Source organism: Lissotriton helveticus, chromosome 6 (genome assembly GCF_964261635.1).
Source record: "Lissotriton helveticus chromosome 6, aLisHel1.1, whole genome shotgun sequence".
NCBI classification, from domain to species: Eukaryota; Metazoa; Chordata; class Amphibia; order Caudata; family Salamandridae; genus Lissotriton; species Lissotriton helveticus.
Window position 1 is genome coordinate 2,060,536,590 of NC_136067.1, and position 23,252 is coordinate 2,060,559,841.

General features: G+C 43.6%; 1 protein-coding gene across 1 annotated transcript in view; it reads right to left on the minus strand.

Moving 5' to 3' along the window:
- LOC144762022 (antileukoproteinase-like) overlaps window positions 1-23,252 on the minus strand; it is a 97,215-nt gene that overhangs the window by 12,133 nt on the left and 61,830 nt on the right. Inside the window, exon 3 of the mRNA XM_078647188.1 lies at window positions 14,626-14,775. Coding sequence (XP_078503314.1) covers window positions 14,626-14,775 — 150 coding nt within the window. The remainder of the gene's footprint in view (window positions 1-14,625; window positions 14,776-23,252) is intronic.

Here is a 23,252-nt window from a genome sequence, read left to right on the forward strand (position 1 = left end):
CATTGTGTCTTCTACCCTTGAGACCCTTAAAAATGGTTGCGTCTGTGGTCGACCATGACCACATGATCTTTTATTATCCCCTGCTCTGTTCATACTGGGAAGACATCAACAAAACTATTAATGATATCTTTCACTGCAAGGTATCGCTAAACCCAGTGTCACTCTACCAAAGCCCTTGGGCTCTACCCAACCCCCCACCACTCAACACAACTGAACTACTATTATTTGACTTGCTGCTCACACTGGGTGTCACAACGATTCTTTCCACTGGAAAGATTTCAGATCTATATCTTACCATACTTGGGAGCGCAGACAATATCATTTTTAACAAAAATGTTGATCATGATAAGTCGAGACTACTTTGGTTCCCCCTAGACACTCAGATACAAACAAACACTCCCCAAACTAACTGACAAGAAAGACCCCTAGATAACTAAACACCTCATCTGAATATTGGGATATCCCCTTCCTCCTTCTCTCTACCCCCTCTCTTCTGTCCTCTCTTTTTTCTTATTTTTTTTTGTCAATGAGAAGAAAAACCCCTCCTGACCACCGGAATGTTGATGACAATATAGCAAATATCTCAATTGATGCATTAATATCTCAAACTGACATACAGTCTACTGTGGTCCATAACACCTGAGATGTATAAATGCCTACTTTCTCATGATGAACTCAAAGGTGCTAATTGTAATTTACTGTACTGTCTTTTACATCTCGTCTTTTCCATGCATTTTTATTGTATTTTATATTTACTGAAATGGCTAATAAAATATATTTTTTTTAAATGTCCGTGTCCCCTGGCATTATAATTTCAGCCACCTATTCAAGCCTTTCAATCTGACATGTAAACAATAGCTCATGGGAAAAAAAATACGCAACTTTCTCAATGTTACATCTCATTACTATAGCAGAAACACCCTCTGACATATGGTTAATTCATGGCATAATATGTTTTTCAATTTCACCATTTCAATTCACAGCTCGCATGAAACATTTTCCTGTCGGTAGATATGAGCCCCTAGGAGCCTGCTTCATTCATGAACTGTGGTCCTTCCCATTTTTTTGTCATTGTAAGTAAGTAAGTAAAATTTTATTGTACATGGTTATTAAAACCTTTACAAAAAAGAGAGAATTTCAGATGACTTATTCCATAAAATAAATAAGAATGCATCTGCATGCTTGTGTGCATTTCAAAGTAAAAGAGTCTATCTTTCATTATCTGACTTCGAAGTCTTTTGCTTCACTAAGACTTTAAGTTTTGTCCCATTGATCACCTCCTTTTAGTTTTTCAGCAATAAGAGACTCGCTTTCTGAAAAAATCTGGTGGCCCTGCAGGCTGTCTGCAGCTGTAGGCTGTTCAATACTAGCATGACTGCCGGCCGACATGTTCTAATTTGGTAACGGCGAAATATTTGAAGGAGATAATACCGTCTCAAATTGCTCAGAGTTGGACAGATGCACAGGACGTGGATCAAGGTTTCTTCAGAAAGACCACAAAGTCTGCACAATGATGTTGGCCATGTTTGCCGCCATGCTGGGGTTTGGTCTTTTGTGGAATAGGTTCCCAGCCGCAGTCGTAATAGCATTTGTTGCGTGGATGGTGTTACGTAGTTAACTAAGTACGGTTGCGGAACGCATTTCTCATACGTAGCCAGTACCATCCAGCCGTGTTTTTTCTTGGCCAATGTTGCTTTGTCAGCAATCCGGGATTTGTGTTTTGCCGCCCCGTTGGCTGCTCTTTTGAAGGCCGGGAAGGTGTGATCGGTGTTCCACGTCTCTTGCATACCATGGTTTTTCAACGCTTCTTCCAGTATTTTTTTCCATGACTTATTTCCTTTTGTTTGATTCTTAATTTCGGACAAACAATGACCCATCAGCGTGTCCTCTTGTGCTGCTCTTAGTTTCCAGCACGTTTTTATTAAGGCGGCTGGTCTGGCTTGGTGCTGATTAAGTAACCCAAATTCAAGGCGTACCTGCGCCTGTGATGCAGACTGCGGAATTTGGAAAAGGTATTTGAGCAGCGCTGACTGTTGGAGGTTCAGAAAGTCTGCGTCTTTGCCTCTGTAAAGGTCGGAGCCGTATGTGAGGGAAGATAAAAATTTGGTGGCAATCACTTTCAGCACATATTCATTGGATGGGCATTTTAATTTTGTTTTTAGTATATTTAGGGCGAACCGCAATTTGTTTGCCTGGGCTTTTCTATACAAGGTGTGTTCTCTTAATGACCATCTTGAATCAACCAGTACTCCCAGATATTTGTAGGAGGTACATTGCTCTATGTTGTTTCCCGCGATGTACCATTTGAATGTTTGCTGCCCTGGCTGAGACACGAAGCAGACCACTTTCGTTTTTTTGTAGTTGAATTGCAGCCCAAGCGTGCAGGTGTATTTATGCAACCTTGTTATAGCGCGTTGAAGACCCAGCGGGGTCTGGCTGCAAAGGACTATGTCGTCAGCATACTGCATACCCCTTATTTTGTGTTGGGCTAGATTTGGTGGGTCACTTTGAATCTCTGAGATGCTCTTATCGAGGTCCACAGTGAAGATGTTAAAAAGGGTGGGGGCCAATACGCATCCCTGCTTGAGTCCGATGTGGGGGGGGATTTTTGATGTTGTTCTGTCCCCGTTGCCCAGTTTTATCTTGACCCAGGTGGATGTGTATAGATTTATTATGGGCCGTAAAAACTTCGGAGGTGTGCCCCAGATGGCCATCTTTCCCATAGATCTCCCTTGGTACTGTGTCGAATGCCGCTTTTAGATCAACGAAACAGGTGTACAGTTTTGTTGATTTGGCGTTTGCTCTATCGACAAGAAGGTTCAGCGCTGTCAAATTACATGATGTGTTGGTTCCGGCCTGAACCCTGTCTGGGTGATTGGGAGGATGTTTTTGCTGCTAATCCAATCTTCCAGTGCTGTCAGGAGATTTAATGCATATGCATTGGCCTCTACGTCATTGAGCGCAATTAGTCTGTAATTTGCTGGGTCTGTGCATGCGCCTGCTTTGAAGATTGGGTGCAAAATACTCCCTCTCCATGATGAGGGAATACTTCCTGATTGAAATGCTTGATTTTACAATGGAGTTAGGTAGTCTGCCCAAAACGATTGATCTTGTTTGAAGAGCCCATTCGGCAAGCCATTTGGGACTGGCGCACCTTTTGACCTCAATTTTGTCAAGACCGTTCCGACTTGGTGTTGCGTAATCCAGTTTGCACCAAAGGATTGATCTTCTTCCTGCTTTTCATTCTGCAAGAGGATGAGAGGATGTTGATTCCTTACATTCTCATTGGGCATTTGAGTTTGTTCTAGGTGGTGGATCCAGTCTTCCTGCAGTATATTTGCATTAAATGCAAGGGCTGCTCCATTGGCTACTTTGTTGATTTCTGCCCTGAATTTCCTGTTGTTATTGGATTTGCTGGCTTCTAATAATTGTTGCCAGATTTCTGTTTGGAGTTTTTTCTTTGCAGTCCATACTTCTTTTTTGTATGTTTGCCTTAGGTTATGGATTTGCCGCTTAGTATCGTCCCCCTCTTAATGTCTTTCCCTTTAAGTTTTCTGATTTCCTGATTGAAAATCCTTTTTTTACTCCCTATTGCACCCAGGTGCGCTTGGTGTGCATGACAGGGTTTTCTTTTGTTAGTCTGATTTTGTTGACCAAATTTATCGGTTAGGGTTGCGGTAATTTTTTCCCAATTGTCCTGGTATGCTAATGGGTTTTTTTCCTCGTCTTCTGCCGACGTGAATTTCACATGAACCATGATTTCTCCTACGTTCTTTCCGTTCCATGCTAACCGCTTAAGGTTATAAAGGGTCGGAGTTACGGTCAGGTCTTTGGTTCCTGGGGCCCTTTAGTGTTGTAGTCTGAGCTCTATTGCTTGTAGACTGTGGTCACTCTCTCTTTGTCATTGTGAATGTGCCAACAAAGACGTCGTCCTTACTTGAAAGGAATATGTCTCTTCTGTCTGCCATTCACTCATTACAAAACATGTTACCATTCACAGTGCATGTAATGCTTCAATAGCGAATTTGGACTGTTATCTTAAAGTCATACGAGCCCCATAAATACTCCCACTAATTCCAGTCCTTTCAAATGGGAGTTATCTAATGTTAAGTGACCAACACAGCTGTGGGTTATGAGTTGGGATCAAATATATTTCACCACTTTTCCAGTGACCAACATCTTTTTCCCTCTCATCCAAGGGTGTATGGATAGTTCATTGTGGTCTTCCATTCCAACTTTGAAGGCAGATTTTAACAAGCTAAGCATACTCAAAGTACTATTGTTTCAAAAGGAAGTATTCCTGACATCTTCTGGGGAAACCTTTAAATTACAAATCACAATGACATCCAGCGACATACAGAGCTTGCTAAACTCTAATCTACCGCTACATTTTGGCGACTTAGTTCATCACATTTGTAATGCATCCAATACAGCTGGCCTTGTTCCCTTTTTTAAAGTTCTAGTTTGCGACTTATCAGTTCCTTCCAGACAGTCTTTGGAGTAATACTAGTCTTTATTCATTCTCTATATTCTGGTGCCTTTTGAAGTTTCCTGCTGCTGTTATTCCTCATTTGCAGTGTTCTGATATTGTTTTAGTTCATCTGCAATGGATGTTCTCTTTGCCGGCCCACTTGAATTACCATCACTCCAGCTGTGTCATGAGCACATCATTCTATTCTTTGGAATCCACTGGCTCCAAGAATTGGACCTTGACAGGTCATTGTCATTTCAAGCTGCCTGGTTACACTGCGTTCAACCCGTATTTCACTGCCTCTGGTGCCCCTACAAATGGGCACTTGATATTTGACTGGCTCTCCCAGCGCCGGTTCCTATGGACATTGATCTGTTGATGAGTCCATTAGTGACCCATTTCAAAGTTGTCCTTTTGGCCTGTGGCTGCTTCAGAATGCCAGCTATTAGCCACTAGTTTCAATGGAAACAAGTGCTTCAGCACATGGAGTTTTAATACCTGGCTCAAATGACATTGCCCGGTTACTTTCTCAGCATTGGCTGAGACAGAGGATCATACCTGTTGTCTGGTGTTGGTGCATTGGGCCTTTGAACAATCATCATCAGCGGAAATGGAATCAGTTTTGGATTCAATGTTTTTAAACTTGCTAAAGACATCATGGATACACCGATAGGCTTCAGTTGGACTGCCATTTTCTAAAATTGACATATCACATTTTTATATTCAAATAATAATCCTTTTATAACACACTTATGAGCAACACTTTGGACTTGCTTAGCTTGTGCATAAGGTTACTATTTTGTCCTTAGTCATTATATTACTGACGAGCTCTGTGAGCACCTGCGTGCTGAGAGTGGCACTAACCCTGAGGAAACTGCGGCAGCACGTCCAGCGACCTATGAACATTTTCCCCACTGATGAAAGAGGAATCTAGAAACACGTGTCTGGGGATACACTTGAAAAGAATACTGGTACTGGCACTGGCCAACAAACTGTGAGAACTGTGTGTGAAGCGAGCAACATTGAACCACATCGACCATGATGCATGAGGTATTTCAGCTGTGACGTGTCAGCAGGGTGCTCCAAATCCCTTTGACTGTTTAAGATGGCTCCCGTGGGCCGTGAGCTGACGAGCTCTGTGAGCACCTGCGTGCTGAGAGTGGCACTAACCCTGAGGAAACTGCGGCAGCACGCCCAGCGACCTATGAACATTTTCCCCACTGATGAAAGAGGAATCTAGAAACACGTGTCTGGGGATACACTTGAAAAGAATACTGGTACTGGCACTGGCCAACAAACTGTGAGAACTGTGTGTGAAGCGAGCAACATTGAACCACATCGACCATGATGCATGAGGTAATTCAGCTGTGACGTGTCAGCAGGGTGCTCCAAATCCCTTTGGTCATTACATTACTGTCCCGACCAAAGAGGGGTGTTGTGTGTCTCCTATCAAGCCTCCTGTGGTTTTCCCTTAGGTTAGCCCAACCGCACATGCTGCACACGTTGTAGGCTGATTTCGCTTTGCACACAATACGAAATAACATGCTTGTTTTTGTGCCACACTACTATTTTAGAAATACGCTGCATATGTTTAATTGTTCTGCTTTTCTGCTTAAATTCAGTCTAAACATTTAGTACAGGGTCAAACGACATTGTGCCCTGTTATTCTCTGTGGTCCGACACTAACACCTAGACACAATAGAAGAGATACAGCTGCTATTTACAAGTAGGGAATTTCTTATCATATAAGTCATGACTTATCGTTTTCAAAATAGAGAGGAGGATTTCTAGCGGAGAAGAGGTCCTGGAACCAGAGAACCAGCTTTGTGCAATCTGAGATGCAGACCAGTAACCTCACATGCCAGGTAAGGGGCCTATCACCATCCTGGAGATCTTTATTATATTACTGTGAGGATACACCACTAGCCATTATAGGGCTTTACATTGTGTACGGTTTATTTGTGATGCTAATTACATTACTAAATATTGTATGTTTTTTAATTGCAGCACAGTTGAGTCATGATGGAGCACAATAGTTTCAATACATATTGTAAACTACTGTGGTTCCCTGAGGGGACTAGAGTGTTTTATTTCTGGGGTGCCAACTTACCTGCTACTCTGAGAAATGTAGGTGTGCAGGTGAGGCACTATGACCTAGTCTGTGATGGGGTGCATAGGTACAGATGTGGTATGGTGGCTCTACATACTGTTGTTCTGTTATTCCAGGCATATTTCTGTTCCAAAAACAGAATCCCTGCAACACAACAAGGGTTTGGATGAAGTCTTTGGTTTCTATATGCCCAATGTGGTATAGCTTAAACTGATATTTTAAGGCCGGAGAAAAATGGGCTGACATGCACTCATGTGGTCTCAATACATATGAGTTAATTACTGTCAAGGCATGCCATCTCTTTGCAAAGAAGATCTAATCATTTAAATGAGACAGATATCTGTTGGAAGAATTAGTTACTCATGAAAAGACTGCTTTTTCCATGCTACTGATCCCTGCATCTCGGTTACCTAGCTCATCTATTGCCTGTCGGGGTATACTCCCCAAGAGTGACTTTGTCTGCAGGTCTGAATTCAAGGCAGACCTGCGCTGGAGATGCAGCTTTTGGAATGGAAAATACTGGTTTTATAGGAATTTGTTGGTAGCTCGTTGAGCATTTCCGTTTCCCTGCAATGCATAATTTCCATCCCGTATGCCACTGATGGAATTAATTGGGTTGCCATTATGTTGTTGTTGTTGTAGTACTTTATTCAATAAAAAATTTATCATAAAAGTAAAAACATACTCCAAGTACAACCAACCCTTAAAATTCATAAAAACACGAATACAGATCATAAATACAATAAAAAGACTTATATACAATTAAAAGAAAAAGGACCCCAAGGGGACATAAAGATAGTATAGCAGAAGAGTCAGGAACAATTAATCTGGATTATGTTTTGTTTGTCTCACTCAGATTGTTCTTTATCTGCTTTGTGCGTGTCTGCCAGGCGTTTCCCAGACATTTTGCAACCCCACATACAATAGACAGAGATGTTGTATCTGTTGTGAGGATGCGAAGGGCCTTATGATGTTGTCTAGAGTCCAACTCCCTACATATCGGCTTTAACCACCGAATTCTGACCCCTCTATAGGCTTTACGAGCAAACAGAAAGTGGGATAAAGACTCTTTAAGGCATGGACAGCATGGACATGTAGCGTGGTCATGCCGTGGAATTTTCCAATTCCCAGTAAATGAGTTTATTGGTAATGATCCATGCCTAAACTTTAAAAAAAGAGTTCTATCACTGGGGGATTGGATAAAGTCCAAAAATGGTTCGAGCTTTCTAATAAACTTATCATCCAAAAATTGGTCGGTTAGAGACCCCCACTTTTGCCCCTGTAATTCCTCCTTCTGCACCCAATCCCAGTATATTTTCTTGACAGTCTGTTTCGGGGGAGGGGATTGGGACCGCCAAGACTCACCCAACCCTATGTGTATGACCAACTCGCTCAACTTGTTCAGCCACCGGATCTTGCTGCAGCCGTTCAAGTTGATAAAATAGTCAAACACCGCTCCATAGTTAGCCAGTTCTGGTGACTTTCTCAGGCGCACCCAGAACAGTAGTGGACGAAGGCGAACTATGTCCTTGATGGAACGTCTACCCATATCAAGAAGAAGGGGCTTTAAAGGGGTTGAGACTGGAAGGGATACTAGATCTCTGAAGAACTTATTCTCAGCTTTAACCAGGTCCGAGGTGTTCTCGAACCCCCATAGTTCCGAGCCATAGACTGCTGAGGCCAGTGCCTTCCCTTCATATACTGTGAGGGTCGGGGCTATAGGTCTACTAATGGAGCCTCGTTGTTCTCTTAGAATGGCTCCCGAAACTCTCTTGTGGTTTAAAAGCATTTTCGAAACATGGGAATTCCATTTCATTTTGTTATTAACTCTTATTCCCAGGTAATCGAATGCATCGACTACCTCCAGAGGAGACCCATTAAGGGAAATATTAAGCCTTTTTGATTTTTTAGATGACGACAGTACCATCAGCTTTGTTTTGGAGGTGTTGATAGTTAATCCACACTCTTCACAAAACAAGCTAAACCTGTCCAGGAGTATCTGGAGACCCATAGGGGTTTTGGACATCAGGACTGGGGCGTCGGCCGGGTCCTTCCTCAAATGGTCCACCACCCCATTCACAAAGAGGGAGCACAAAGTCGGCGCCATCACACAGCCCTGGCAGGCCCCTCTATTCACAGGAACCCTCTCTGTCAACTCTACCTGGCTCCCCCATCTAATTTTGGCATAGTTGCCCTTGTGTAATCTCTTGATTAACTCCAGAAGATAGCTCAGGAATCCCATATCATGTAACACCTGCCACAGTTTGTTACGGGGCACCAAATCAAATGCGGTTTTCAGGTCGATAAAGGCCAGATAGAGACAGCCTTTCCGGATGGACACAGATTTCCAGAATACCGCAAAGAATCTGAAAACCTGGTCCATCGTACCCACCCTCCGCCTGAAACCTGCTTGGAAATGTGACAGGATATTCCCTTCTTCTAACCACAACCCCATTCTGGAAACAATGACCCTGCCAACTACCTTCTGGATTACATCGATTAAACTAATCGGCCTGTAGTTGGCAGGGTCCTCTCTGTCACCTTTCTTGTAAATTGTTACCACTTCAGCCGGCTGCCAAGATTCAGGGATATCTCGGCCCTGTACGATTAGATTTAACAAGAGGCTGATGTACTTGGCCCAGGGCGTAGGGTCATATAGGAGTAGATCACCAGACAGGCCGTCCGGTCCTGCAGCCTTGCCAGGGGCTATGTTCTTAATGGCTAATTCGACCTCTTTTAAAGTAAAGGGATCAGGCCTGGAAGGACTTCCCGAACCAGATTCTAGATGGGAACCAAGTTCTGGCTCTAGCTCTAATTCTACCTCACCACAATGCAGCTTAAAGAAATGATTGTACCATTGTTGATCAGTAATGTGGTTTACAATTGGGTCAGATCCTCTTCTTTTGGAAATGTTTATTAATTCCCAGAATCTGGTCGAATCTTTTAATTGGGCCGCAATTTTAAGGTCCTGCCAATGGTCTTCCTCCCATTCCCGCTTTGCTAAATTTATGGTACTGTTGTAATCCTTTCTAGCCTCCCTTACAGCTACCACATTTTGTTGCCGTAGTGCTAAAGATATAGCCTGCCTCTTTTTCCTACATAGAGCAGTGTACCATATATTGCCTTGCTTTAATCCTTTACTTTTGCGCCCTCTAGAATCATTTATGGTAAAAAACAAACCCAACTTCTCCACCATGTTCCTATAGAGATTACTTGCTTGTAAGCTGTGCTTAGTGCCCGTGACTACATTAAAAGAAGCAAGTTCTAAATTTCCCAAATCTACTGTTTCTCTAATGCTATGTAATATATCCTCTTGGCAAACAATCTTATTCCATTTGAATCTGCGGTTGCAGTTGGAGAGGACTACTTCTTTTGATGATAAGAAGGGGGCTTTGAGTGCTTTTCCAATCACTCCCCATCTAATTTTCTTACACAGTGGATTGTGGTCACTATCCTGTGATTGCATGACCTCCATATCCACTAAGTCTCCCCAAAGACGCATATCCAGCAATAGATAATCAATACGCGATGGACTGCTGATTCTGTTATATGTATTGACACCTTTTGGGTCCGATATTGTCCTGCCATTCAGTGCTCGCAAATTAAATTCAATTTTCAGGGCATTAATTTGTATCGCCCTGGATGACCACTTTTTAATTGTGGGGAAACTCAATGGGGGGATACAATGTTTCACATCATCCTCGCTAATTCCCAAAAGATCGTCTTCACTTAAGGGTTCAAAGGTGCAATTTAAGTCTCCTCCCACAATAATTTTAGACAGGGGCTGAATACTCGCCAATGCTGTTTCTAGAAGTGATATGATGGGTGAGGTTTGGGCCCCTGGCGTGCCTCGAGCGTACACATTGAAGAGTTCCACCTTATTGTTATTATGGGAACCTTTAATTGATAGGTGTAAAATATCTTCTGAACCAGAGTCATTCATGGTGATGGCCCAATTTAAAGCCACGTTAACCCATATAATAAGGCCCCCTGCTGACCGGCCCTTCCCTGAGCTTGTTGCCGGGATAAAATAGGTGGTATACCCCGATTTGTATAAGGGAATCATACTCCAGGATTCCTGGAACATGCAGACATCATAATTGGAGATGAAATCATTCCGATCAGGAATTGCTAATTTTTTCTGAAGACCTGCTATGTTCCAGGAAAGAAGCTGAATTACCTTAGCTGTGCCACTCTCCAAAATAGAGGTACCCTGTGCAACATGTCCCTGGGCTGGCCCACTGGAGGGACTTACGGTCATATGCACAGTGGTCGGCAGAGACTCGCGCTTTTGCCATTATGTTTAGTAGGTGACCGAGTGAAGAGCAACTGAGTTTCTTTTTCAGCAACTTAAACGTAAATATTAGTGAATGTTATTTTGCCTGCATCACAGCTAGGTGGTATTTAAAGGACATCTGATGTTCCATACAGATGCCCAAATATTTATATGTGGCTTTAACCTTGCTCTTTTTGTCCTCAAAGAGCCAGGCAAATGTCTTATACTTGGTGTCAACCTGAAGGACCATTTTGGTTTTGTTTAAGTTCAACTCTAAGCCTTACTGGTCCATGTATGTATTTAGTGTGTTCATACTAAGTTGCAGACCAATTGCCATTTATCTCAAAAGAACAATGTTGTCGACATACTGTAGGCATCCAATTTTCTCTATTGCCAAGGTTAGTTATCAAGTCCTCCTTTTTTTCCTCTTTCAATGCGTGCTGCATTCCACAGCACACATTGTAACAGGAAACCCCCTCAATTAAATGTTTTTGTTCAGGGAGATGCCCCTTCCTGCACAACAACAATCTCCCCATGACGCAGGCCTCCGTGTACCATGGTGCAAGGGATCCTGTGCATAGCAGTAGTTTGTGCACCAGCGCAGGAGGAAGCACAGAGATGCGACATATTGTCGCTGCTTTAGTTTCTTATAAATCTGCACACTGATGTTCAGTGCCCGGTAATGTCTTTTAACCAAAAAACTACATTAAAAAATGAGGGCATTTAACTGCAGATGAATTATAACTTTTCAAGTGTTTTAGGGTTTTAATTTACATTTCAACAAAAGCAGTGCCATGTGACCCATCTTTGCTGGTATGGTTCATTCATGAGTTCTGCACGTGGTGGGGGGATTACAGGGCTATCAGGGGTTACTAGGCTTCAATTTCAACATTTGTAGTTGCTTTGCTTTGGGACCCTTGAAGTGGGCTTTGAACTGAATACCACGTACACCTTTTTGTATCTTGACTCTCAGGAGAGCGATGCAGAGTGGTCCAATGCTTCTTCAGGGAGCTAACGAGGGCTAGACACTTACAACTCAGTAAGGGATCCAAACACCCTACGTCACTGTGTAGTCTTTGCTTTACTTTTAATAAGAAGAGTACTTCCTTACACATAGTAGCACATATTACACATGAAATCAAAACCATACCACCAGCCTCCTTCTAACCACAGGTTAATTTCTTAATGTTTTTATTGCACTTATCATTTTTGTGGCTCAGAAGCCACATTCTACAGTTGTGGTGAACTTCACACTGGCTCTACCAGTCTGTGTCACTCACTGGAGGTCAGTTAGACTAGGGTTGAGGTCAGCTTGAAAGGGTACAGGGAGTTCCATGGTCTTTGCTCTGGTACACATCAAACATTCAGGCTCAAACCAAAGCCTACCGTCTAACCTTGGGAAGATGAGCAAGCAGTTCCATTAGAAAGGGGGGTGCAGGCTGGGCAAGGTTCAGTCATTGGAATCAACAGACTGCACAAGGAATTCACATGTTGGCTGTTTAATGTACACCAAAGTCCACGCTCAGACATGTGCTGGTGGCTTCCTATCAGCTGATTGCAGATGCATTTTCCCATACCCAGGTTTATGAAATGTTTCCTACACAAGATCTATGTTGCTCTGTAGGTGTTCAAAAGCTCTTGAGACACGGGCAGTGGACAAAGACACAGTAACACGTGCTAATATGTCTGCAACTGCACAATCGACACACACGGTGTGCAGAGCTGAGGCAGCAGAATCTCACCTAGCAACCTCCCTGACAACCTCCAGGTCAGGAGAGGATACTGAGGGGAGCCTCGAGGTATCCTGGGGCTGTCTAAGAGGACGCTACATACAAGAATGCCATTCTGTTTCTGCACGTAGGTACAAAGGTATTGGTCAGGGTCTAATGATTGTAACACAGATTATATCATAGAAATCTTTACATTAATGAATTATTTAAAGCTTCTTCTGTGCAGTACAAAAGTATTTATTCACACATATTCGGTATTCAGTATCATTATCATAAGAAGTGTTAAAAGTAGAAAGTTAGCGAAGACCAATTGCTTCATTGGGTCATGCATATACTGAGGAGCATGAGTCTCAGTTAAATCAATAATAAACTTTCTAAAAGATTCACATGTATTATCCACATAATGACATTTCGACACGCTCAAAGTGACAAAGAAAGGAGACAGTTAAGTGGGATAGGTGTGATTGGGAAAAGGTGAGGACTGGGTAAAGGATGTTGTGACCATACTACAATCAAAGTAATATTCAGTACAGCCTTTACAGACTAATTTTGTTCATTAGTTCCAATAAGTTCTTTAACATAGGGTCCGTATTAATCCATAGGTTGCTTCCTATGTTAAGAAGGTGCGTACAATCCGGTCTACGTTTCGACCCCTGGATTAAGGGTTTATTGAAGCCTCATGCTGGGGTCTTCTTCAGGACTTAAAGGTGCAGGAGCACTTATTAAATGGCCGTCCAGTGGCCTTTACTGTTGGACCATCATTGGTTTCATTGTGGCTGTTAATGACTGGGAAATCCTAGGTTTTTCAACTCAACGTTGTGTGATTATTTGTCCATTTTTTCTTATTTCATCTTCGCCAGATATGGGGAATCTTTTTATGGCCCAAGTACTTTCGTCAGGGCCCCTCCGGGGCGCGTGTATTCATCAGCGCTGCCGGGCCGCAAGTGAGGTCATGAATACACGCGCCCCGGATAATGATACTGAATACCGAATATGTGTGAATAAATACTTTTGTACTGCGCAGAAGAAGCTTTAAATAATTCATTAATGTAAAGATTTCTATGATATAATCTGTGTTACAATCATTAGACCCTGACCAATACCTTTGTACCTACATAACAGACCCAGGTCAGAGAGTTTTTTAGGGTATACCCCGTTATTAACTCCCTATTCTGTTTCTGCACAGCGCCACAACACGGAGCCCATGCTGGCTGTGTTATAAGAAGACTTGGCAAGGCTGCTCGATGTGCCTGGTTTGAAATAAACTTAAATGCAACCTGCCGCCGTTGGTGGAAAGGGTACTTGTCTCTACGATGTAGATAGAGATACTTCTATGCAGGATTTGGCTTACAACGTATATAGTACGCCTCGGTAGTGAATGCGAGATTTATTCTTGGACTGTGTCGAGAATCCAGACAACAGCCCCATGGACATATTACTCTCCCCAATCAGAGATGACGGTCTCCCGCACGGACCTTTGTATCAAACCCGTGTTACCGTGCCGGGAGACCGTCATATCGAGCAGCCTTGCCAAGTATAGTATTTGAGTGCCCTCTATTATTTGTGGAGCCGTCTATTCCTTTTGTATCACAGTCGCCTAGGAATCGGGCTCTTTGACTCAATCACAACAAGAAAGCACAAAGAGACTTCCCGTACTTGTGGAATTGCGCTTGCTTCAAAACACATCCATCCACTTTATCTTCATTCTTGTTCGTGGCTTGAATATCAACAATACAGATTTAGCCCTGACGAAGTTACAACAAGTAACGAAACGCGTTGGCTGTGTATGTCTTTTTTGGTAGAATTACCTAAATAAAGAAAAGAAAACCCAAGATTACAAGTACCTACGTAATTCCTTCGAGTGCGCCTTCCATTTCTTTTCTATAGAAGTAGGACAGTATCCTTAATATCACAAGGAGGGCTCTCCACACCTGCAGGGTGATACCTCCCCTTTCAAGGTCAGGCCCAGCTTGAGATACAAGTCATGATTTAACACCAACATGATACAAGAGTCACCACGGACACACGCGACACGTACCTGTCACAGGATCCGTGCACCTGTATCCGCACGGCATGTAGCAGCATTTCTGATCCCCGAGGCAGCCGCCGTCATCAGTGCATGTATTATTATCTGGCTTAAAACATGGTACTCGATCGATTTTCTTACACTTTCCGGGCTTTACGGTAACTGTTAAAAACAAGTTTAGAATTAAATATATAATATCACAAGAACAAAAGCCAGCCCATCTGAATGCCTTACTACCGCCTTCTGTAGTGAGGGGCGTGGCAGGAATAGGACCCTGGCGCGAGGCGTGAGGCAGTGTCTCTGTTGCAAGAGGCGCGAGGAGTACGAACAGGCCTCTGGGAGAGCCGCCGGACTCCAGTCTCCGTCTTGATATAAGTTCAGGAGAACACACCAGCAAAAGGATGAGGGGACGGCAGAGAGCGTGCCGGCGGTCAAATCAAATCAAATCAAAAAATCACTTTATTCGGTTTTGCAGAGAAGACCATAAAAGTTCATAAAAATACATTTCATACATTAATTCAGTTTAAAAAGACTATTAAAAAGTCATGAGTTTAAAATGCATTTTGTAAAATCGTTAAAAGAAGGGGATAGACTCTTAGTACCAACCCTTATAGTCTCTTCATACATTTGATTTTTCAGAGGTTAGACCTATGACGTATGCAAAATTTCAAAAAACGTACAGTTGCTTTTGCTATCAATTCATTTTCTAGGTATTGTAACGCCAGATAGGCTGGGCGACATTGGCGTAGGCCCCAATATATAAATATGGGCAATAGCCATTGTCTGCGGGGTGCCTCAAAGAATTTACAAAATAAGACTGTATGTATTGTCGACTGCTTTGATTGGGAGTCACAAGGGCACAATGACATTTTTGATGTCCAATCATTTTGTATGGGAAAGCAGACCATTAAGTGGAACATGTTGAACCTAAAGCGTGTCAGAAGTAGTTTTTCAAATGGGGTCATGTTATACAGCAAATAAGGTTCAATAGATGATACTGTTTGAACTAGTAAACTTTGTTGTACAGAGGATTTATGGATTTCTTTTAGCAGACGTGTTTGGTGCAAATGTGATAAGCATGCTTTCCTCAGATCTTTTTTGGAAATGCTGTATAAAGATAATGGATCTGTAAAATAATGTCTGTGTCCCATATCTGTAAGAAAGGCATTAACGTAGGCTGTCCATTTCATCCGCCCATAATGCTCCAGCGTTTGAATATCTTGAATAATCAGTCTAGTTAAATTGCATTGTTCAGTGACCCAAATTCTTCTCCAGAGAATTATAGGTTGTATTCTTATAATGTCCTCTAGATGGTCTATGCCCAGCTCTTCATGACAGGCGTATGTAGAAGAATTTTTCGGCAGCCCCAATAGGTATCTTAAGAAGGCATTTTCTATTTTTTGTAAGTCAGTCACGTTTGCGTGTCCCCATATCCCTGCCCCATAGATAGCAGTACTAACACATTTTGCCTTATAAATTTTTAAGGTTTCTAGAGGTGGCTTGTGACCCAGTTTTTGGACAAATGTTCTCAAGGCCGCTGTTGTTTTTAGAAATGATAGTTTTCTCGCCGAGATTGCCGCTTTCCACTTAAATTTGTCGTCAATGACAATTCCCAGGTATTGGTAAGTGGGTGTTCTTTCCAGAGCTTCCCCTTTCACAAATAATGTTTTAGGTTTCATGTTTTTCCTCCCCGCATGCATAGTAAAAGTTTTTTTAACATTTAAAAACAAATTCAAGCTCAACATAAATTCACAGTATCTATCCAATTCTCGCTGCAGTTCCACAGATGTTCTCGCTAGAATGACTGCGTCGTCGGCATATAGCAGCGCGGGTATATGCCGACGACCGACAGAGGGGAGGTCTCTACTTCCCTCAAGCAGTGCTGTCTCAAGGCCATTTGTATAGAGGGTGAATAGAAAGGGGGCCAGTACGCATCCTTGTCTGACCCCCTTTTCTACCCGGAAGCTATCTGACAATTGACCCTTTGTCCCAAATCGCACTCTGCCTGTTGTTCCAGTATAGAGTTCTCGTAGGAAATCTACAATAGGGGGATCTACTCCCATATTCAACAGGATCGTCCACAGCCTTGAATGTATGACACAGTCGAAGGCTGCGGATAAGTCCACATACACCATGTGAAAGGCACTCCCCTTGGCCTCTAAGTATTTTCCTGCCAATAGGGTCAGGTTTAGTGCTTGGTCCACAGTGCCTAGACCTTCGCGGAAGCCATATTGTATGTCCGATATGACATTGTTTGTGACTGCCCACTCCTGGAGTCTCTCGAGAACTATCCGACCAGCGACCTTCCCGAGAGAGTCCAGGAGGGAGATAGGCCTATAACAAGTTGGCGAGTTTCGGTCTCCCTTTTTGAAGATTGGGACTAATATAGAGGTCTTCCATGATTTTATCAGCCCTTCTTCTAGGGATGCGTTTAAAACATTTGTCAGGAGCGGGGACCAGAGTTCTTCCTCGTATTTATAAATGTCAACGGGAACCCCGTCGGGCCCCGGGGCTTTGCCTAATTTAGTGGATTTTAAGGCTTTCTGTACCTCGTCGTGCGTAAACTGCAGGTTTAGTGGATAGATAACTTGCTTCAGCAAGTCCGTTGTTTCCATATTATCTGGTGGACTTAAACAAAAGACATTTGAGTAGTGTTTTACCCATTCAGTGTTGGTAATCGCGACATCAATAGAGGGTATATCCTCCTTCCCTGTGAGGTATGGTGACCTTACTATTTTCCAGAACTCAACACTGTCTTTGAGTTCTGTGCTTTTTTTTAGACACTCCCAGAGGTCAGTTTTTATCTCGTGTTTTCTGTTTTTAATTGCTAGGGCATATTCTCTCCTTAGAGCGGTAATTTCCACCCTGTCTCTATCCTTACTGGCCAATGCTTTTTTTAGTTTTACATGTGCTTTCGTACAAGCTGAGTTGAACCAGCCTTTTTTATCACGGATAATCTGTTTGCAAGATCTAGTTAAAGCCTTTTTTATTTTTTCTGTGATAATATTAAAGCTAGCTATTGTCTTAGAGCTTTCTGCCTCACGGTCTAAACAAAGTGAAATCTCATTTTTACAAGCTGTAACAATTGTTGAAGTGGTCGCTTTTTTATCAACGTTTCCCCATTTTAGGGTGTAGCCATTAAGAGACCCCATCTCTAAGTTTTGTTGATGCAATAAGGAAAAAGTATCAAAATCTTTTTGTTTTCTTTGTTCTCTTAGACTGATTACTATCGGAAAGTGGTCACTTAAAGGATTTTTGGGTACTTCGAATAATTCTATATTTGGACCTTTATGTGCTGAGATCATAACGTAGTCTATCAGACTCGTCAGTCCCCTGCCATTAAAGGTTGGGGTGAAAGGTACTTGAGAGGTTTTTTGTTCGTTTGCAAAACCCAGTTCTAATTCGGTTACAGCCTCATTCATTTCTTCACCTTCATGTGAATGGGTAAAGTGAGTGATCATATTTCCATCATCATCTACTATCCCACATTTATCTGTATTATTATTATCGCATAGGTGGATGTTAAAGTCTCCGCCCCATAATATGGTGCCGGCGGTCACACATGGCATGACCCATGAGCACGGAGAGCAGCCTGCCCCAAATGCCAATGGGATTACTCAGTGGTACCTCGCGTGAGTCAATCTTTTCTGCCCCAACGTCTGCGCAGGTTCTCGACTCCTTGGCAAGCTTCATTGGCTGCTCTCGAGACGCATGCGCAGTTCAGAGCTCTATGGGGTAGATGTATCAAGCCTTTTGCGATTCGCAAAGGCCGAAATTTCGGCCTTTGCGAATCGCTGAAGGCTTTTTTACATTTCTGGGAATGTATTAAAAAAATCGCAAAATAAGGAATCGCAATAATTTGCGATTCCTTATTTTTCTTAAGCATTTAAGGAATCGCACATTTTGCGATTCCTTAAATGTGATGTATGTGGGGTTCTGAAATTGCGAATTTTTTAAAGAAATCGCAAATTACCACCAACTTGCAGTTGGTGGTAATTTGCGATTTTATTTAAAAATGCCGTATTTGGCATTTGAGAAGGTGGCATGTGACGCAGATACATGCCCATAGGGCATGTATGTGCGCCATATGCACACACATGTAGATTTCAGGGGTGCAGCAGGGTGTATTTGAGACACCCCTGCACCCTTGAAATTATTCTCAATTTGCGAATTCGCAAAATGCGATTCGCAAATTGAGAAATATTTCACAATGAATGCATGGGAAATTGTTCCTTATTTGCGAATTCGCAAAGTGCGAATTCGCAAATAAGGAAGACTAAGAAATCTCTAAAAAATAGCAATTTTTTACATACATTCCATTTTACGAATTCTAAATAGCTATTCCTTATGAATCGCTATTAAGAAATCGCAAAATGGAATTTTGATACATCTACCCCTATGTCTCTCTCTTAAGACCCTTTCCATGCAGGCCCCAGTGGGGCTGCCTTGATGCGCCTATGCCTGCCTCCTGGCGCCTCAGACTCTCAGGCTTGGACTGGGCCCTTGTACCTGGAGCCAGGATGGGAGGACGCTCCTTCCGAGTCCTGGCTCCAGCCCTGTGGACACTCTGACCCTTCAGTTAAGAAAGATCCCAAACCCCTCGAGCTTTCAGAAGCAGTGCAAGGCCTGCTGCGCCCAGCCGAGGCGCCATCTGCGCGTCTCTGTGATGCACTGGTAGACTGTATCCTTCTTTGTCACATCTATGATCAGCACCCGGAAGCCCCACTACTGGGCCAGCAGGGCATTTTAGAACATAACACCACATACACACCAGACACACAACACTACACAACACTACACAACACAATACAACACGACGAAGGAATGAATATAAGTATATAAAGCGCTAATTTAGCACAGGGGTGTCAAACATTACATAACATTACAAAACATAACATTACATAACATAACATATAACACAACATAACATTACATAACATAACATTACATAACATATCATAAGATTACATAACATAACATTACAAACATAACATAACATTCCATAACATTACATTACATAATATTACATAATGGGGTCTTGGGGGGGACGCGCGAAGAGCGTTCGCCCCCGGGCTAATTCTGGTATTGGTATGCCCCGCTGCTGCTCGCGGGTGGGGGCGCGCTAGGATTGGGCAGGAGGTTTTCAGGCGCTTTGTGTTGCGCACTTCAAGTCAGGGCTAGGCGTGAGGAGGCAATTTGACGGCAGCTTGTGTATTTAAGTATTAATTCCATTTATTAGCGGTTTCTCTGTACTTATGGAGCAGACAGCCTCCTCTGTCAGGGAGGCGCTCCGGATGCTGGCAGAAGCTGGGCGCGAGGATTTACTCGTGCCTGGTGTTCTGTCACAGTCATGGGTTGGACTGGAGAGGGGGGGGGGCGCCAAGCTGCCAATGGTGTTTCTGCGGCTGTGGTTGCTTGCTTATCTAGCGAGGACTCGCCTGTGCCTTTAGTTAAAGGTGGCCCCCTGTTACAACAATTTAAAAAGGCAGAGCAGTCTCCTGGCCCCTCAGGGCTCGCTTCTGTCCCTTCCAACGTCGTTCCTGTCACCAAAGGTTTACGAGGCATGAAGAAGAAAGTCTGCACTCGCCCCCTGCCTACCTTTCATGTCCAGAGGCAAGCTAATTTTAGAAAGCGCCCCATTTCTAAGACATTTTCTGTACAGGATGCTTTTCATGTGACTTGTGCGACCCCTAATGCCAAGAGTGGGAATAAGCCACCATTAATTCCTGCAATGCATGCAGTGAGGGACATTAACATTTTTGGTTTACAAAAGGCAGGGAAGAATGTCATTTCGCCTACTTTGTCATTGGACAGACGTTTATCTCCTGTAGTATCTCAGGCCGATGGCGCTGTTTTTGCAGTGAGGCAATTACTTTCTCCCCTCCTATTGCTGTGAACACATTGGCCATGCCTACCGATGCTGTTTCCAATGAGTGCATTCTAGTACCCCACAGATATTTGTGTTCCCCTCCTTTGTTCACTGTGCCTTCTACCATGAGCAAAGATCAGGCTTCTGATATTCAGACATTGGAGGGGCCGGGCCAGTGGGTATGGATGCCGCATGAAATAACAGACGGGCGCAGGCTAAAGCGCTTACAGCGAGATAACACATTTTCAGCTGCAAAATATGGCGTTTTGCAGTCCGGCGGGGGAAAAACACTGCCAGGCACGAAACCGGGTAGTGAGAGCGTGCCACCCAGGCTTCCCACGTCCTGCAATGACAGAAGCAAGAAGACAGGGAAGTTTTTGGCGACTTTTCCCACCCCAATTGATGGCGAGAGACTTACACGTTTCAAAACAGTTGTAAATTGGGAAGAATTTGACGGTGGTGTTGGAGATGGGGAGCGCCCTAGTGGTAGTGCTGTGAGTGGTGTTTATGATGCAGAAGGGGTGGTAGGTCATTGCTCACAGGAGGGGGGAGAAGATTCACTGGAGGAGGGGGAGCTGTCAGGATCTGAGGGTGTAGAGGGTGCTTTATCTCACGCTGGGCCATTGGGGGGGCGAGCTAAAGAGTTGTCCAGCTTCTATTTCTTGCAGACCAGAGGTGGCGAAGCTGGCAATCCCGGAAGGTGTATGAAGACCTCGAGCAAAGGGGTGAAGCATGGCGCAGCTGAGTGTGTGCCACAGAATATGCCAGGTGAGACCCTTGCTTGGTGTGCTAAACGTGCGAAGGTGGACAAAGGTGTGGGTACTGATGGGTTGCATGTGCTTTCAGAGGCTTCTCGGGATTACGCCCTTGATACTAAAGAGGGAGGGTCAGTGCCCACTGTGAGTCAGGCACAAGTAGTAGCTGAGATTTCGAACACAACAGAGCTTGAACAGAAAACGGTTTGTGTTTTCAAACGTCTGCCTTATATGGGTGTTGCTATGCCTTTGGGAGCACATTTAAGTAAAGCCACAAAAGACAAGATATGGAAAGGGGATTTTGTTGATGTTTTTAAACTTCTCCACAGGGACATACAAGCTAAGGAAGGCTCCAAGGAAGAGGCTTGGGAACTTTTCAAACGACCACGGGTTCCCACAAACATAGATTCTTGGACGTCTGCATTCCTTATTTTTGCCAGTGTATATTGCGAAAAATAGGCAGACAGATCGGTATCGCTCTTTAAGTACCTAGATATCATTAGGAAAGCTGCATCTGAGTTTGGGGGATACGCATGGCTTCATTACGATGAGGAGTTTAGGGCACGTTTATCAATATTGCCTCACAAGCCATGGGGAGAGGTAGACAATGAGCTGTGGGTTCAGTGGATGTATCCCCAGAGGCCACCCCCATCTATGCACACGGCCAGTGGTTTAGCGGTATCTTATCTGCCCTTTCAGACTAGACCTACCCCGGGGGGGTGGATGCGGCCTGGAATAGAACCAACACCATTGTCTCTGGGGCATGCTGGAATTTCAATAAAGGATATTGTTTGCGCAACCTCTGCAAATACAAACATGAGAGCTCCAAGTGCGGGGGTAAACACGCCGTCACACAGTGGTTCGGGGAACAGAATCACGGGGGAACAGTTTTTGCAGGCAGGGGCAGAGGTTTTCCTCCCCAGTTTGGCAACAAAGGCTTTTACTCCCATCAAAGTGGACATTTTATGTAATTGGTTGCTGTGTTATCCTGACACACAGGGGGCTGCGCTTTTACGATGGGGTTTTCGGGAAGGTTTTCGGTTGGGGTATCAAGGTCCTAGACGCCCCAGATTTGCACAAAACTTGAAATCTGCCCGACAATTCCCACTTGTAGTGCGGTCGAAATTGTTGTCTGAAGTTCAAGAGGGCCGGATGGCGGGCCCCTTTGATCATTGCCCTTTGCCAAATTTGATTATGTCTCCACTGGGGGTTGTGCCCAAGAAGGCTGAGGGTGAGTTCAGGATGATTCAACATTTATCATGGCCGGAAGGATCCTCAGTTAATGATTTAATTTCCAAAGAGGACTCCATGGTACATTTTGAATCAGTGGATCTGGCGTTCGCTATCATCAGGGACACAGGAGAGAGGGCACAGTTGGCAAAATGTGACATTAAATCTGCTTTTCGTTTGTTGCCGGTGCACCCATCGGATTTTTCCTTGTTAGGTATATATTTTGAAGGGCAATATTTTGTTGACAGGACTCTCCCTATGGGATGCGCCATTTCTTGTAAATTATTCGAGGCTTTCAGTTCTTTTTTGCAGTGGTGTTTTACGTACCACACAGGTCATGAGAACATTACCCACTACCTGGATGATTTTCTTTTTGTAGGTGCAGCAAATTCATCTCAATGCACAGATGCTTTGAAGAGTTTCCAATTCATAGCGGAAACCTTGGGAGTCCCCATAGCAGAGGACAAAACCGAGGGCCCTTGCTGTTGTCTGACATATCTCGGCACTGAAATAGACACTATAAAGATGCAGGCCAGGCTTCCACACAAGAAAATTGTTGAAATCACAGGGCTTCTGGACAAGGCGCGTGGGGCAAGCAAATTGACCTTTTTTAGAAGCACAATGCTTACTGGGGCATTTAAATTTCGTATGCAAGGTTGTCCGTGCCTGCAGGTCTTTTTGCAGGAGGCTAGGATATGCTATGTCAGGTTTGCGACTCCCTCACCACAGAATCAGGGTTTCGGCACACATGAGAGCTGATTTTGAGGTGTGGTCGATTTTTCTAT